Genomic DNA, 15,159 nt, shown 5'->3' with positions numbered 1-15,159 from the left:
AATACCAAGACTGAAATGTCGAGAAATTGAAAAATCGAGAAATCAAAATAATTAGAAGTCGAAAAATTTTAAAATTCGAACAATTGAAATGTGTACATACATGCTAAAAAGTTTAAAATCGAAAAATTGAATAATCGAAAAAGTAAAAATCGAGAAATTGAACAATCAAAAAACTGTAATGTCGAAAAATTGATAAGCCGCACAATCGAAAAGCCTAAAAATCGAAATATCGAGAAATCGAAAAATCGAAATTGCAAAATTGAAACATCTCGAAAACTAAACATCAAAAATTTGACAAATCGAGAAGCCCAGAATTCGAACAATCGAAAAACGAACGAAATCTCGATAAATTGGAAAATCATAAAAGTGAAAATTGTAAAATTTAAAAACCGAAAATTGAAAACTTGAAAAATCAAAAATTTTACAAATTAAAAAATTGAAAAACGGAAAATCTAAAAGCGAGAGGTCCATTAATCGAAAGATCAAGAAATAGAAATATCTGAAATTTAAAAAACGAAAAATTAAAATGTCGAAAAATTCAAGAATCGAAAAATTCAAAAATCGAAATATCTAAAAATTCCAAAATTGAAATATTCTAAAGCTGAAATATCGAAAACTTGAAAAATCTAAAAATTGAAAAATCGAGAAATCGAGAAGTAGAGAAATCAAAGTATTGAAAAATTGGGAAATCAAAAAACCGAAAAATCAAAAATCTAAAATTTCGTAACGCCTAAAATTGAAATAACGAAGAATTGAAAAACTGAGATAGTAAAATTGAAATATCGGAAAATCGGGAAATCGAAAAGTAAAAAATCGAGAAGTTGAAAATTCGAAAAAACGAGAATTTAAAGAATCGACAAATTGAAAAACCCTCAAACTGAAATGTCGAATAATTGAAAAACGGAAAAATCTAAAAGCGAGAAGTAGAAAAATCGGCAGATACAGATATCGAAACATCAAAAACGTGAAGAATTTAACGTTTAAAAATTCGAAAAATTGAAGACTCGAAAATTTAAAAATCAGGAAATTAAAAAATACCAAAACTGTAATTCCGAAAAATTGAAAAACCGTACAATCGGAAAGTCGAAAAATCGAAAAACCAAGAAATCGAAAAATCGCAATTGAAAAATTGAAATATCTATAAATCGAAAATCTGAGAAACCGAGAAGTTCAGAATTCGAACAATAAAAAATCTAAAAATTTGCAGTTGGAACGTCTAACTTAAAAAACCCGATAAATCGAAAAATTAAAAAATCGAAACATGGAAATCTCGATAAATTGGAAAATCGGGAAAGTGAAAATTGAAAAATTTAAAAACCGAAAATCTGAAAACTTAAAAAATCAAACATTTTAAAACTAAAAAAAAAATTGAAAAACAGAAAAATCTAAAAGCGAGAAGTCCAAAAATCGAAAGTTCAAGAAATAGAAATAATCTAAAATTAAAAAAAAAAATAAAATGTCGAACAATTGAAGAATCCAAAAATTGAAAATTCCCAAAATTGAAAAATCCTAAAACTGAAACATCGAAAACTTGAAAAATCGAAAAGTTGAAAATCGAGAAATCGAAAAAGAGAAATCAAAAAATTGGTCTAAAGAGTTTAGACAATACTTCCCTCGCTGTCGGAAACGTGACGACTGCATGTCTATTATGTTTTTTTTCGCAGTAGATTTCAAAGCATTCGGTTTTGTAGTTCTTGAGTAAACCAATAAAATAAATTTACGCATTCATTTTTTTTTGAGTCACCCGGTATATGCAAATTCAAAAAATATGAATGGAATGATAAGTTACAAATACAGGACCCATCATATTTTGTATATTCTAGATAGGGTTTAGTCGGCAAACTTTTGAGCTGACGTCATCAGTTTTTTGGAGAAGATAACCAAATATGTTTTAAGTAAAAATTTATTATGCTCTTTATAACCTTAAAACATCTGCAACATTTCAAAACATTCGGGTTAGCAGATTCAAAATTAAATTGCAAAATGTTGTTTTATAATTTTGATTTTTTTTTCCAAAAATCTGGACGTTTTGGGAAAAACTCAATTCGGAGTCGTAAACTACATGTGTAGGACTATGTTATTTTATACAATTTAGAACCCATTTACTATGTACAATTTTGAAGTCACGTCATCGCATTGGTGGTGGGGATGATTAGACAAATTTTGGTTAGCGTTTTACCATCTACATGATATTCCTAATATAAGAACAAAATTTCACAACAATCGGTCCAGTACTTTCGGAGATCTGTCTAATAAAAATCCGGGACAGCAGACAGACGGACAGACGGACAGACGGACAGACGAACAGACGGACAGACGGACAGACGGACAGACGGACGGAAATGGGAGACCTATTTCTTCGTCTTCTAGGGGTCATGAAAGATCGAGAAAACGTAAAAGTAAAGAGTCGGCCGACGGACTCGATTACAATACTTCCTTTGCTTACGCTCGGGAAGTAAAAATTGGTCGAAGGTTGTGATTTGTGTTTGTTACAAAGTAAAAACCATTGAAACACAGAAAAATTGGCAAACCGATTGTTGAAAAATTGACAAATCGAAAAATTGCTGTACAATGTTGTCTAAAAATAAAATTCATCACGGATTCATAAACCACAAGTTCAACACTGTGTTACTTTTTAACATTGTTAAAAAACATTTATTCGTCAAGAGGAATAAGAGTAAGTTAGTACTTTGTTAGCAGCCGGTATTATTTATTGTTATTGCTGTTGATTAGTATTCTTATATTTACTACTTTTACCTGTACTTTATCAAACTAGAGTTGTAATTATACAACATTATTTTTCACCTATAAATGCGTCAAGTCAATAAAATGCAGTCCAGTAGCTTCGCCACTAGTTTGTTTGAAAATGAAGCCTCTAAACTTGATTCTTGTACAAACCTTAGGGTGTAAGTACCGCTTACGTACTTCGTTCTTGTTCATTAACCCTTTTTTTTTTTTAGTTATTTTCATGATCACTAACCAAACGCTTGGCAATGAATTACCTCCAATAAGCAAGTAGCAAAAATTGACTTTTCATGCTTTATTTTGGTTAACTTAATTCCAGAGATAAACATTGTTACAAAACGGGTCGATAAGAATATAGAATACAGTCGAAACGTCAACACAAGTTTCAAAGCGGACATTATAAATGAAAATTACACAGGTTTTTTACTCGAGTGTGAAATTACGTAGGTACCAATATGATTAATTATTCGTAGTTGCTGTATATTCGAAAGACCCGTGCACACCCGTCACAATTTCTGGAGATGGTCTGAACGGTACTTACAAATTCGTCCAATTCCACTTCCATTTCCCATCGCAGCATAGTGACATTGAGGACAGTGACAGGTAAATTAAAATCACCAAACCTATAAAAATAACTGTGTACAGATTTTTGGAAATTTACATTGTTTTTCTCAACACGAAATATAAAAATGGCGAAGAAGGTTTCAAGCACTTCGACGGGCTTCTTTTGGTCCTCACAACAGCTCAAGTAGGTTTTCCTCGAATTTGAATATTTCTATAGTTCCAGGTTTTTCAGATTACTAAAACCTGTAACCCCGTTTTTAACAATTTGGTTGATCGTATTCCTGACATTAGGAAGGATATTAACCACCTTATTCCTTTGAAAAAAGACATAAATCTTTCTTATTGGTTACCGAAAATTAGCAAAGATTGCTATTATGGATCCGTAACAAATGTAAATAGGAATGCGACAGCAAGTTTCGTAAAGTGCGTCAAACCTGTGTTTGACATTTGTCAGGACCAAGTAAGTGCACACAATTAGGATGACTCGTTTACAGGAGTCTTTTCGTTCCAGTTTGATTCTGTGAGAAGTATCGGAATTGGTAGAAACATTCACAGCGTGTAAAAAGTTCTTTATTCGTGGTGAATAAAACAGCAAACGGTGTTTGAAAATAATTCTGTCTGCAAATTATTTCTCAGTACCTCTTCGCATAAGCCGAATCCGCATTCCATTGTAAGATTTCAACACTCCAGCCATTCCCAGCTGGGGTTTGTAGTCAGGCACTTGGAAAATTTTAAACTTCCTCAAAATTTTTATGATAATCAGCTTCACGTCGAGCATTGCAAATTTTTGACCTGAAAGGCGACACATTTTAACGTATTTAAAAAATTAAACGACAATACGTACCAACACAATTTCTAGGACCAGCACTAAAAGGCACGAATGCGTAGTTGTGTCTTTCTGATTGTCGATGAGATAAAAATCTGTCGGGGTCGAATTTTTCCGGATCGGGAAAATATTTTTCGTTGTGGAGGACGCCGTAAAGATACAAAGACAACGTAGTACCTCTAGGAAAATGAACACCACCTGACAAACATATTTAAATATTTAAACTCCTCGAATAAAAAAAATTACATATACTAGCGTCCATTTCTAGTCGGCGTTCGACAAACGGCACTGGGCTGTACTTCCGCTGCACCTCTTTGATTACCATTTCCAAATATTTGGTGTCTTGTAAGTGCTGCATCGATACGTACGTTTCCTCGCCAACTACTGCCAAAATTTCATCGTGCACCTTTTGCTGTATTTCTGGATTTTCTGCCAATGCTAACAATGCAAAGGTAACCCCAGAAGTCGCGGTATCGTGACCCGCAAACATGAAAGTGTTAATTTCTTCTTTAATATCGTCGTTAGTTAAATCGTCTGATTCAAGCAACAAATCCAACAATGCTATTCTTCGTTTCATTCCAACATCTGAAGTTTTCTCTACGACTTCTTGGCATTTTTTTAAACGACGTTTCTCTATGACGTCAGTCGAAAATTTTTGCAAAATAACTAAGGATTTCTCATGTAGACGATATTCCGGCGCAAATTTAAACAGAAAGTCGAATCTCTTCCATGCAGAAAAAACACGTACTGCCGTGTTCTCAATATAGCGAAATAGAGCCTGTACATATTCGGAATTTTTGCCTTCTTGAGAGGAAATTTTCACCCCCATTGCGGTCTCTATTGTTACATTTTTATAAATTATTAAAAAAAAAGTGGCGACTTACCGCAGATTACGTCAAGCGAAAATAGATTTATGTAAGGGTCAATGTCTGTCCAATCCTTTCCGACTTCGCTCGACAATTTCGTGACAAGAATGTCAGTACATGAGTTAAAGACTTCAAGGAATTGATCCAATATTTTAAAATGAAATGTTGGCGTGATCAACTTCCTGCGTTTTTTCCACTTCGATCCTTCGTTAAATTAACAGTAAGGAAAAAAATTACATGCGATGGTGGCCTTACCCCCGCTCGTTAATAGTCCATCGTTCAAAAAAGGCTTCAGAAGGTTGTATGCGTTCGATTTGGTGATGTAGACGTTCGAACTCATGATCTCCTCGAGAAAATCTGCATTTGCAATGAAAACTTTGCATTCGTTGCCGATGAATACTTTGAAAATGTCTCCATACTGATTTAGCAGCTTTGTGCAATTGTTAAACAGAGCTGGAATAGTCTCTCTGAGTAGTAAACAAAAATAAATATTTCAAAAAAAAAGGAGTGATGGGAAAGAATAGCAAGAGAGAGAAACGTAAAAACTAACCTGTGGGTGTGCCGCCAATATCGAATGCATTTCCAATAAGTGGAAGAGGCCTCGGACCAGGAATGACACTAAGAGATTTAAATTTTTGCAGAAAAAAATACCACCAAAAGAATGGCAAGGAAAGCACGGTTAAAACCACGACAAAAAACATTGTTCAAATTGACGTTAACATTTCGCTGCGCACTTGTCGAAGAATAGATAAAAGTGAAAAGTCGTCTCCGGCCTGGTTTCATTGCCAACAGTTGATAGTCTGCAGTACCAAAATTACGACAAGGTCGAAAGTAATGCATTGACCGTTGCATCAGAAGCCGACGCGAATGACAACGACAAGAATTAATAATAATGATAATAATATTTATTTTCGGATAGGTATACCAATACCCCTGAAAGAGAGACAATATGAACAAAAATGTGTTAAAAATTGTGAAATTCAATTTTGCCAATTTTAATAACCCCCATAAGTTAAAATAATTTCTCCGTAACAAAATTTTGTGATAACGTCATCACTTGATCAAGGACACATAACACAGTTTGAAAGGTGCGGTGTGTTTTTTAAGTCTAAAGTTCGTTCCGCTTGGACTTGACTCTTGAGACTTAAGCCATGCATTTTATATGGGAAAATTATCGGCGGTTTTGCCAATTATTCAAAAACCTAGCGATGTCTGAAGAAGTTGATACATCAATCTTACACAAATTATCATAAAGTTTTCGTCATTCCGCTATTATTCGTGTTAAATGTTTATAAGTTCGTAATGTTTCCAAATTTTGTAAAAGTTAACCATCATTGCTTGATGATTTTGGCAAATGACATACCCTTTAAGAAAAGAAAGGGTGGGTGGGCGGCGCTAGTACTTGCTATGACAAGACTGATTTTGGCAAGTAACATACCCGCTAAGAAAAGAGAGGGCGTGTGGTCAGAAGTTTCCAAAAATAGAACACCAAAGTCCCCCAAAACTGTTTTAAATAATTAAAAAAAATCTCAAGGGTTCCCAAAATAATACACCATGCGTACCCAAACACTGCGATACTCAAGACTTTTTCAGAAAAGTAAAACAGTAACAGCTCGAAAGATTTTTACGAGTCCATCCAGCAACAAAACACCAGAGTCCTTTAGATTTATCCGAAAATAAAACATCAGGGGACCTAGAATTAACTGCGAACATTTTAAACGTAGAGGCGGAGAGCTAATTTCATTTTCCCGACATCCGGTATAAAGGTTATCAGAAAACACAAATTTTCTACCATTTTTCAAAGAAATGGAATTTGTTAGAATTGACTTCAAGGGCGAGATAAATTTTGTTGAAGTAAATTTGAACCAATTTTTTATAGTTTTATGAGCAAGCAGTAACCCCGCCCACCCACCCCTTCCTCATTCCTGTGACTACTCTTAATATTGTTCAGTCCTATCTTAGCAAGATTTAGCCCCGCCCGCCCACCCTTTTTATCATAGGGGATATGTCATTTACCGAAATCAATCTTATCTTAGCAGATATTATATTATCTCTCTTCAAATGAGATCCAACTTCCATTCGGACTAGACAAAATGAATCACTGAAATGTTACTTGCCCAAAAGGTGTCGAAATTTTCAACATACAAAATTTTTTTATTGTGGAAGATTTTGAAATCAGTCAGTGGCAGAGTTGAAGATTATGGTCTAATACAACTTTTGTAATGAAGTAGTTTGACAGCGATCTTTGTCTTTGAGGTGACAATTTTTAAACTCGAGCGATGTCTCCGATTAGGCATTATGCGTTGTTTGACGCACGAATTGCCGTCAAACGTACTTAATTGGAAGAAAAACTTGTTACTGATTATCCTCATTATTAAAAAATAATTTCAGTGTATTAACTATTACTTTGCCGCATATACACATACATACATAGGACTTTATTCATGATATAATAATAATAATAATACATGATTAGGCGGAGTCTAGCCGTAGGCTATTCCACTCGACCTTACAAAATAATTATTAAATGCAGAACATGAAAAACAATAAATTTAACATAGAAATGCAAAAGCTAGGAAGAAACTTAACATAAACAAGGTAATAACAAAAAAAATTGGATACACACTATACAAAAAAATTGGTCTAAAGAGTTTAGACAGTACTTCCCTCGCTGTCGGAAACTTGACGACTGCATGCCTATTGTGTTTTTTTTCTCATTACATTTTTGTAGTGGGAATTTAAAAAAAAAATGCGATGACGTCATCAACATTTTTGCAAGGACACGTATATCAGTTGGCATAGATGTAGTGTAATACTAAGAATAAAATTATTATATTCTCAAATTTTCGGGAAAATGAATTGGGTCGTTTGAATATTGATTTGTAATAATCAATAAAATAACGAAACAATTTACTCACGTATACGTATCAGAGGCAACTGAAAATCGTGTATGTATAAACATTCTTAATTTAAGATGACAGGCGTAACACCATACGTGAGAGTCAAACAGAGAAACTGTAAACAAAACGACAATCGGTTTTATTGCTTCGACTTCCGCTTATTATATAAAACATTGGGTTTTATTTTAATTCTTGACGGTGAAATTCACAATTGGTTGATTATAAACATGTCTATTTCACATTCGCGGAATCAAGTGAACGCATAAAACAAATGCAGGTCTGTAATGTTAAAGTCGATGTAAATAAGCGTGCTCCCCTTATGTTTCAACCGAGTTTTTCCTTTAACAAATTTTGTGTCTACCAAATTGGGTTGGTTGGGGTGTAATACTAATAATAAGTGTTGCCTTTAATTTAATCAATAAAATAAATTGACTTCATTAATTTTTTTGAACCACCTCTTAAGAAAATCTAAAAAATATGAATGGAATGATAAATCACAAGTACAAACTCATCATATTTTTTGCATTTTAGATAGGATTTATTCAGCAAAATTTAAGGGTGACGTCATCAATTTTTTTAGGAGGGATGAACAAATACATTTTGAACAAAAGTTTACCATGCTTATAATAACTTTAGAATATTCCCAAGATTTCAAAGCATTCGGTTTTGTAATTCCTGATTAAATCGATAAAATAAATTCACGCCTTCATTAATTTTTTTGAGTCACCCTGCATATGCAAATCCAAAAATATGAATGGAATGATAAATCACAAGTACAGACTCATCATATTTTGTACATTTTAGATACGATTTATTCGGCAAACTTTTGAGCTGACGTCATCAGTTTTTTGTAGAAGATGACCAAATATATTTTGACTAAAAATTTATTATGCTCTTTATAACCTTAAAACATCTGCAAGATTTCAAAGCATTCGGTTTTGTAGTTCCTGATTAAATCAATAAAATAAATTTACGCATTCATTAATTTTTTTGAGTCACCCTGTATATGCAAATCGAAAAAATTTGAATGGAATGATAAATCACAAGAAGAGACTCACCATATTTTGTACATTTTAGATAGGATTTTTTCAGCTAAATTTTGTGGTGACATCATAAATTTTTTAGGGGGGACGACCAAATACGTTTTGATCAAAAATTTACCATGCTTATGATAATTTTAAAATGTCTTCAAGATTTCGAAGCATTCGGTTTTGTAGTTCCTGAGTAAATCAGTAAAATAAATTTACGCTTTCATTTATTTTCTTGAATCACCCTGTATATGCAAATCCAAAAAATATGAATGGAGTGAGAGATCACAAGTACAGACTGATCATATTTTGTACATTTTAGATATGATTTATTCGGCAAATTTTCGAGCTGACGTCATCAAGTTTTTGGAGGGGATAAGCAAATATATTTTGACTAAACATTTATTATGCCCTTTATAACCTTAAAACATCTGCAAGATGTCAGAGCATTCCGTTTTGTAGTTCCTGATTAAATCAATAAAATATATTTACGCATTCATTAATTTTTTTGAGTCACTTTGTATATGCAAATCCAAAAAATATTAATGGAGTGATAAATGACAAGTACAGACTCATCATATTTTGTACATTTTAGATATGATTTATTCGGCAAACTTTCGAGCTGACGTCATCAAGTTTTTGGAGGGGATAAGCAAATATATTTTGACTAAACATTTATTATGCTCTTTATGACCTTAAAACATCTGCAAGATTTCAGAGCATTCGGTTTTGTAGTTCCTGATTAAATCAATAAAATATATTTACGCATTCATTAATTTTTTTGAGTCATCCTGTATATGCAAATCCAAAAAATATGAATGGAGTGATAGATCACAAGTACAGGCTCATCATATTTTGTACATTTTAGATATGATTTATTCCACAAACTTTTGAGCTGACGTCATCAAGTTTTTGGAGGGGATAAGCAAATATTTTTTGACTAAAGATTTATGATGCTCTTTATAGCCTTAAAACATCTGCAACATTTCAAAGCATTCTGGTTAGCAGATTAAAAATTAAATTTCAAAATGTTGTTTTATAATTTTGATTTTTTTTCAAAAAATCTGGACGTTTCCGGTAAAAACTCAATTCGGAGTCGTAAACGACATGTGTAGGACTATGTTATTTTATACAATTGAAAACCCATTTACTATGTACAATTTTGAAGTGACGTCATCGCATTAGTGGTGGGGATGATTAGACAAATTTTGGTTAGCGTTTTACCATCTACATGATATTCTTAATATAAGTACAAAATTTCACAACAATCGGTCGAGTACTTTCGGAGATTATCTGTCTAATAAAAATCCGGGACAACAGACGGACAGACGGACAGACAGACGGACGGACAGACGGACGGACAGACAGACGGAAATGGGAGACCTATTTCTTCGTCTTCTAGGGGTCATGAAAGATCGAGAGTCGGCCGACGGACTCGATTACAATACTTCCTTTGCTTACGCTCGGGAAGTAAAAATGAATACGTGACGGTTTTGGATTCTTTTCTTTTAGCTCTTTTTTTTGTCACATTTTTTCCGCTTTGCGTTTTTTGGATTAAATGATTTTGTAACAGGAAAATGACATTTCATCGTTTTTTTTCATACTTTATTCATTTGAATTTAAGTAGCAACGTTGTTTAATTGCCGGAAAAGGCTACAAGTTATTTCTCAGGATCTCTTCGCCTAAGCCAAAGTTGCATTCCATTGTAAGATTTCAACTGTGCCGCCATTCTCAAATCAGTTTATAGCCAGGCACTTGCAAAATTGTAAACTTTTGCAAAATTTTTATGATTGTCAACTTCACATCGAGCAGTGCAAATTTTTGACCTGAAAAACGGCACATTTTCACGTGTCAAAAAACTGTAAGCAACATTACATACCAACGCAATTTCTAGGACCAGCGCTGAAAGGCACGAAGGCATAGTTGTGCCCTTCTGATTGTCCATCAGGCAAAAATCTTTCGGGGTCGAATTTTTCCGGTTCGGGAAAATATTTTTCGTTGTGGTGAACGCCATAAAGATACAAAGTCAACGTAGTACCTTTTGGAAAATCAACACCACCTGACAAACAAATTTAAACATTTAAACTACGTAAATTATAAAAAAATACATATGGTGGCGTCCTCTTCTAAGTGACGTTCGACAATTGGCACTGACGTGTACTTCCGCTGTGTCTCTTTGATCACCATTTCCAAATATTTCGTGTCTTGTAAGTGCTGCATCGACACGTACTTTTCCTCACCAACTACCTCTAAAACTTCCTTATACACGTTTTGTTGTATTTTCGGATTATCCGCCAGTGCTAACAACGCAAACGTGACCAAAGAAGTCGTGGAATCGAAACCGCCAAACATAAAAGTATTCATTTCTTCTTCAATATCGTCGTTAGTTAAGTCTGATTCGAGCAACAGGTCCAACAATGCCGCATTTCGTTTGATTCCAATGTCTGGCGTTTTTTCTACGACTTGTTGACTTTTTTCAAAGCGACGTTTCTCTATGATGTTCCTCGAAAATGTTTGCAAAGTCTCCAAGTATTTTTCTTGCAGGGGATATTCCGAGGAAAATTGAAAAAGAAAATCGAATCTTTTCCACGCAGAGAATGCACGGGCTATCACGATGTCTAAATAGCGAAAAAGAGCTTGTGCGTATTCCGAATTTTTGCCCTCTTGAGAGGAAATTTTCACCCCCATTGCGGTTTCTGTTGTTACATTTTTATTAAAATATTAAAAAAAAATTGTCGAAAGTTATTTCGACAGAACTTCCCTTGTCCCTGAAGTGCGGCCTAATAAAACATGTAGAATGTACAATAAATAATCGGTCCAGTAATTTCGGTCGAAAATTATTTGTTTAATAAAAATCCGGAGAGGCGACAAACAGACAGACAGATAAACGGAAACCGGCAACTAATTTCTTCGTAGTTTAGGGGTCATAAAAAGTTGAAAATTTACAAGACTTCCTAGGCCGATGGATCCGATTACAATACTTACTTAGTTTACGCTCAAAAAATAAAAATTGGACTCTTACCGCAAAATACATCAAGCAAAAGTAGATTTATGTAAGGGTAAATGTCTGTCCAGTCCTCTCCGACTTCACTGGACAGCTTCGAGACCAGAATGTCAGTACTTGCGTTAAAAACTTCCAGGAATTGATCCAACATTTTGAAATGAAACGTTGGGGTTATTAATTTTCTACGTTGTTTCCACTTTGATCCTTATTTAAATTCTCGGTAAGGAAAAAAAATACATGAGATGTTGGCCTTACCCGTGCTCGTTACTAGTCCAAATTTCAGAGGTTTTATAAACTTGTATGCGTTCGATTTGGTGATGTGCACATTCGAACTCATGATTTCCTCGAGAAACTCTGCATTTGCAATGAAAACTTTGCATTCGTCGCCGATGAATATTTTGAAAATATCGCCATACTAACTTAGTAAATTTACACAGTTGTTGAACAGAGCTGAAATAAATAATTCAGAAGAGAAGCGAAATAATTGAAAAGAACAACAAGAGCGAGAAACGTAAAAACTCACATTTAGGTGTGTTGCCAACATCGAATGCATTTCCAAGAAGTGGAAGAGGTCTTGGGCCAGGAATGACATTAAGAGATTGAAACTTTTTCAAAAAACAATACCACCACACAAACGGTACGCAGAGGACCGTTGAAACTACAACCAAAAGCACGATTTCAATAAATGTTAACATTACGAGCTGACGATTTTTCTGATGTGCACTTATCGAAACACCCTTTAAGACTGAATTCTAGTAATTCTAATTCCATTGTAAATAACTTGGCGTCGAGGACTTTAAAACAAGAGTGACCTGTTTCTGTAATTGAGAATAATGGAGTTATTAAGAAATTTCCTGATGTAAAAATGCGAACCTAATAATCAGCTACAATCTCAATGAGTCGTGATGACTAAATCAACTTTTTTAATTTAGAAGTACAAAAATTTTTAAGAAAAAAAAAACAATCTAAAAAATCATCTTTTCAGTGGCATTTTTGTTACCTTCTGAAATTGATATTTTAAATATGATTCACTCAGTACATGTTTAGGTGGCGTCATAAAACTTTTGAAAAGACAACTTTTGGTTACCGATTTATCACACGATAACCTCAAAACACTGCTAAATTTCAAAGCAATCGGCTTAGAAGTAGCATAAAGACATTTAATCGTTTTTCTTCAGAATTTATACATTTGAATTTAAGTAACAACGTTGATTAATTGTCGAAAAAGGTGGCTATAAGCTACAAGTTATTACTCAGTATCTCTTCGCATAAGCCGAATCCGCACTCCATTGTAAGATTTCAACACTGCAGCCATTCCCAGCTGAGGTTTGTGGTCAGGCACTTGGATAATTTTAAACTCCTTCAGAATTTTTATGATTATCACCTTCATGGCGAGCATCGCAAATTTTTGACCTGAAAGACGACGCATTCTAACGTATTTAAAAAACTAAACCACAATACGTACCAACACAATTTCTAGGACCAGCACTAAAAGGCACGAATGCGTAGTTGTGTCTTTCTGATTGTCTATGAGACAAAAATCTATCGGGATCGAATTTTTCCGGATCGGGAAAATATTTTTCGTTGTGGTGAACGCCATAAAGATACAAACTCAACGTAGCACCTCTAGGAAAATCAATACCACCTAACAAACATATTTAAATATTGAATTAAATATTGAAACCTCTTGAATAAAAAAATATTACATATAGTAGCATCCATTTCTAACTGGCGTTCGACCAACGGCACTACGCTGTACTTCCGCTGCACCTCTTTGATTACCATTTCCAAATATTTGGTGTCTTGTAAGTGCTGCATCGACACGTACTTTTCGTCGCCAACTACCGCCAAAATTTCCTCGTGCACCGTTTGCTGTATTTCTGGATTTTCTGCCAATGCTAGCAATGCAAAGGTAACTGCAGAAGTCGTGGTATCGTGACCCGCAAACATAAAAGTACTAATTTCTTCCTTAATGTCGTCGTTAGTTAAGTCTTCTGATTCGAGCAACAAGTCCAACAATGCTACTCTTCGTTTCATTCCAATATCTGAAGTATTTTCTACGACTTCTTGACTTTTTTCTAAACGACGTTTTTCTAGGAGGCCAGTTGGAAATTTTTGCAAAGTATCTAAGCTTTTTTCATGTAAAGGATATTCCGCCGCAAATTTAAAAAGAAAGTCGAATCGTTTCCACGCAGAAAAACCACGTACTGTCGTGTTGTCAAGATAATGAAAAAGAGCCTGTACATATTCGGAATTTTTGCCTTCTTGAGAGGAAATTTTCACACCCATTGCAGTCTCTGTTGTTACAATTTTTATTACATTATTAAAAAAAAGTGAGGACTTACCGCAGATTACGTCAAGCGAAAATAGATTTATGTAAGGGTAAATGTCTGTCCAGTCCTTTCCGACTTCGCTCGACAATTTCGCGATAAGGATGTCAGTACTTGAGTTAAAAACTTCAAGGAATTGATCCAATATTTTAAAATGAAATGTTGGCGTTATCAGCTTCCTGCGTTTTTTCCACTTCGATCCTGAGTTAAATTAACGGTAAGGAAAAAAATTACGTGCTATGGTGGCCTTACCCGTGCTCGTTAACAGTCCATCGTTCAAAAAAGGCTTCACAGAGTCGTATGCTTTCGATTTCTTGATGTGTACGTTGGAACTCATAATTTCCTCGAGAAAATCTGCATTTGCAATGAAAACTTTGCATTCATTGCCGATGAATAATTTGAAAACGTCTCCATACTGATTTAGCAACTTTGCGCAATTGTTGAACAGACCTGGAACAGGCGCTTCGAATAGTAAACCAAAAATAAATATTTCAAAAGAGGAGGAATGATACGAAAGAACAGGAAGAGGGGGAAACGTAAAAACTAACCTGTGGGTGAGTCGCCAATATCGAATGCATTTCCGACAATTGGAAGAAGCCTCGGACCTGGAATGAGACTAAGCGATTTAAATTTTTGCAGAAAAAAATACCACCAAAGGAACGGCAAGGAAAGCACGGTTAAAACCACGACAAAAAACATTGTTCAAATCGATGTTAACATTTGGCTGCGCACTAGTCGAAGAATAGATACAAACGAAAAGTCGTCTCGGTCTTAAGTACATTGGCAACAGTTGATAATCTTCGGCACCAAAATTACGACAAGGTCGGAAGTGATGGATTGAACGTTGTATCAGAAGGTGACGCTAATGATGACGATAAGAATTAATAATAATGATG

At 34.4% G+C, this 15,159-nt stretch overlaps 4 protein-coding genes across 4 annotated transcripts; 1 reads left to right on the top strand and 3 right to left on the bottom strand.

The window, feature by feature from the left end:
• The first annotated feature begins 2,811 nt into the window (after nucleotides 1-2,811).
• LOC135140368 (carbonic anhydrase 1-like) lies at nucleotides 2,812-3,871 on the top strand. The gene is made up of 7 exons (XM_064070862.1): nucleotides 2,812-2,854; nucleotides 2,961-3,011; nucleotides 3,065-3,163; nucleotides 3,219-3,348; nucleotides 3,391-3,493; nucleotides 3,542-3,769; nucleotides 3,821-3,871. Exons 1-7 carry the CDS (start codon nucleotides 2,812-2,814, stop codon nucleotides 3,869-3,871), a joined length of 705 nt encoding a protein of 234 aa, XP_063926932.1.
• On the bottom strand, nucleotides 3,864-5,780 carry LOC135140748 (cytochrome P450 4d2-like). The gene is made up of 6 exons (XM_064071425.1): nucleotides 5,552-5,780; nucleotides 5,257-5,454; nucleotides 5,020-5,205; nucleotides 4,382-4,972; nucleotides 4,154-4,333; nucleotides 3,864-4,101 (listed from the first exon to the last, which is right to left on the bottom strand). The coding sequence occupies exons 1-6, from the start codon at nucleotides 5,700-5,702 to the stop codon at nucleotides 3,935-3,937; spliced, it is 1,473 nt and encodes a 490-aa protein (XP_063927495.1). The 5' UTR covers nucleotides 5,703-5,780; the 3' UTR covers nucleotides 3,864-3,934.
• A 4,669-nt stretch (nucleotides 5,781-10,449) lies between these two features.
• LOC135140367 (cytochrome P450 4c3-like) lies at nucleotides 10,450-12,525 on the bottom strand. Its single transcript, XM_064070860.1, has 6 exons — nucleotides 12,457-12,525; nucleotides 12,189-12,348; nucleotides 11,952-12,137; nucleotides 11,038-11,625; nucleotides 10,809-10,988; nucleotides 10,450-10,755 (listed from the first exon to the last, which is right to left on the bottom strand). Exons 1-6 carry the CDS (start codon nucleotides 12,523-12,525, stop codon nucleotides 10,661-10,663), a joined length of 1,278 nt encoding a protein of 425 aa, XP_063926930.1. The 3' UTR covers nucleotides 10,450-10,660.
• On the bottom strand, nucleotides 12,507-15,080 carry LOC135140746 (cytochrome P450 4c3-like). Its single transcript, XM_064071423.1, has 7 exons — nucleotides 14,812-15,080; nucleotides 14,516-14,713; nucleotides 14,279-14,464; nucleotides 13,640-14,230; nucleotides 13,399-13,578; nucleotides 13,187-13,346; nucleotides 12,507-12,591 (listed from the first exon to the last, which is right to left on the bottom strand). The coding sequence occupies exons 1-7, from the start codon at nucleotides 14,960-14,962 to the stop codon at nucleotides 12,525-12,527; spliced, it is 1,533 nt and encodes a 510-aa protein (XP_063927493.1). The 5' UTR covers nucleotides 14,963-15,080; the 3' UTR covers nucleotides 12,507-12,524.
• Nucleotides 15,081-15,159: the final 79 nt, after the last annotated feature.

This window comes from Zophobas morio, unplaced genomic scaffold, assembly GCF_036711695.1.
Source record: "Zophobas morio isolate AGI-343-1 ecotype UQ-CSIRO unplaced genomic scaffold, CSIRO_AGI_Zmor_V1 ptg000040l, whole genome shotgun sequence".
Taxonomy (NCBI): Eukaryota; Metazoa; Arthropoda; class Insecta; order Coleoptera; family Tenebrionidae; genus Zophobas; species Zophobas morio.
The sequence above is the reverse complement of the archived record's forward strand: the minus strand, read 5'-3'. Positions and strand labels throughout refer to the sequence as shown.

Coding starts and splice junctions, on each gene's coding strand:
- LOC135140367 (XM_064070860.1), bottom strand. CDS start 12,525: ATGTCATTCCTGGCCCAAGACCTCTTCCACTTCTTGGAAATGCATTCG. Junction 12,349..12,456: donor TGTTGGCAACACACCTAAAT/GTGAGTTTTTAC, acceptor TTACTAAGTTAG/TATGGCGATATTTTCAAAAT. Junction 10,989..11,037: donor AGAAGAGGACGCCACCATAT/GTATTTTTTTAT, acceptor TTTGTTTGTCAG/GTGGTGTTGATTTTCCAAAA.
- LOC135140748 (XM_064071425.1), bottom strand. CDS start 5,702: ATGTTTTTTGTCGTGGTTTTAACCGTGCTTTCCTTGCCATTCTTTTGG. Junction 4,973..5,019: donor TTCGCTTGACGTAATCTGCG/GTAAGTCGCCAC, acceptor ATGTAACAATAG/AGACCGCAATGGGGGTGAAA. Junction 4,102..4,153: donor TGGTCCTAGAAATTGTGTTG/GTACGTATTGTC, acceptor GTCGCCTTTCAG/GTCAAAAATTTGCAATGCTC.
- LOC135140746 (XM_064071423.1), bottom strand. CDS start 14,962: ATGTTTTTTGTCGTGGTTTTAACCGTGCTTTCCTTGCCGTTCCTTTGG. Junction 14,231..14,278: donor TTCGCTTGACGTAATCTGCG/GTAAGTCCTCAC, acceptor TTGTAACAACAG/AGACTGCAATGGGTGTGAAA. Junction 13,579..13,639: donor AGAAATGGATGCTACTATAT/GTAATATTTTTT, acceptor TATGTTTGTTAG/GTGGTATTGATTTTCCTAGA.
- LOC135140368 (XM_064070862.1), top strand. CDS start 2,812: ATGCGTCAAGTCAATAAAATGCAGTCCAGTAGCTTCGCCACTA. Junction 3,164..3,218: donor TATAAATGAAAATTACACAG/GTTTTTTACTCG, acceptor AATTATTCGTAG/TTGCTGTATATTCGAAAGAC. Junction 3,349..3,390: donor GACATTGAGGACAGTGACAG/GTAAATTAAAAT, acceptor AACTGTGTACAG/ATTTTTGGAAATTTACATTG.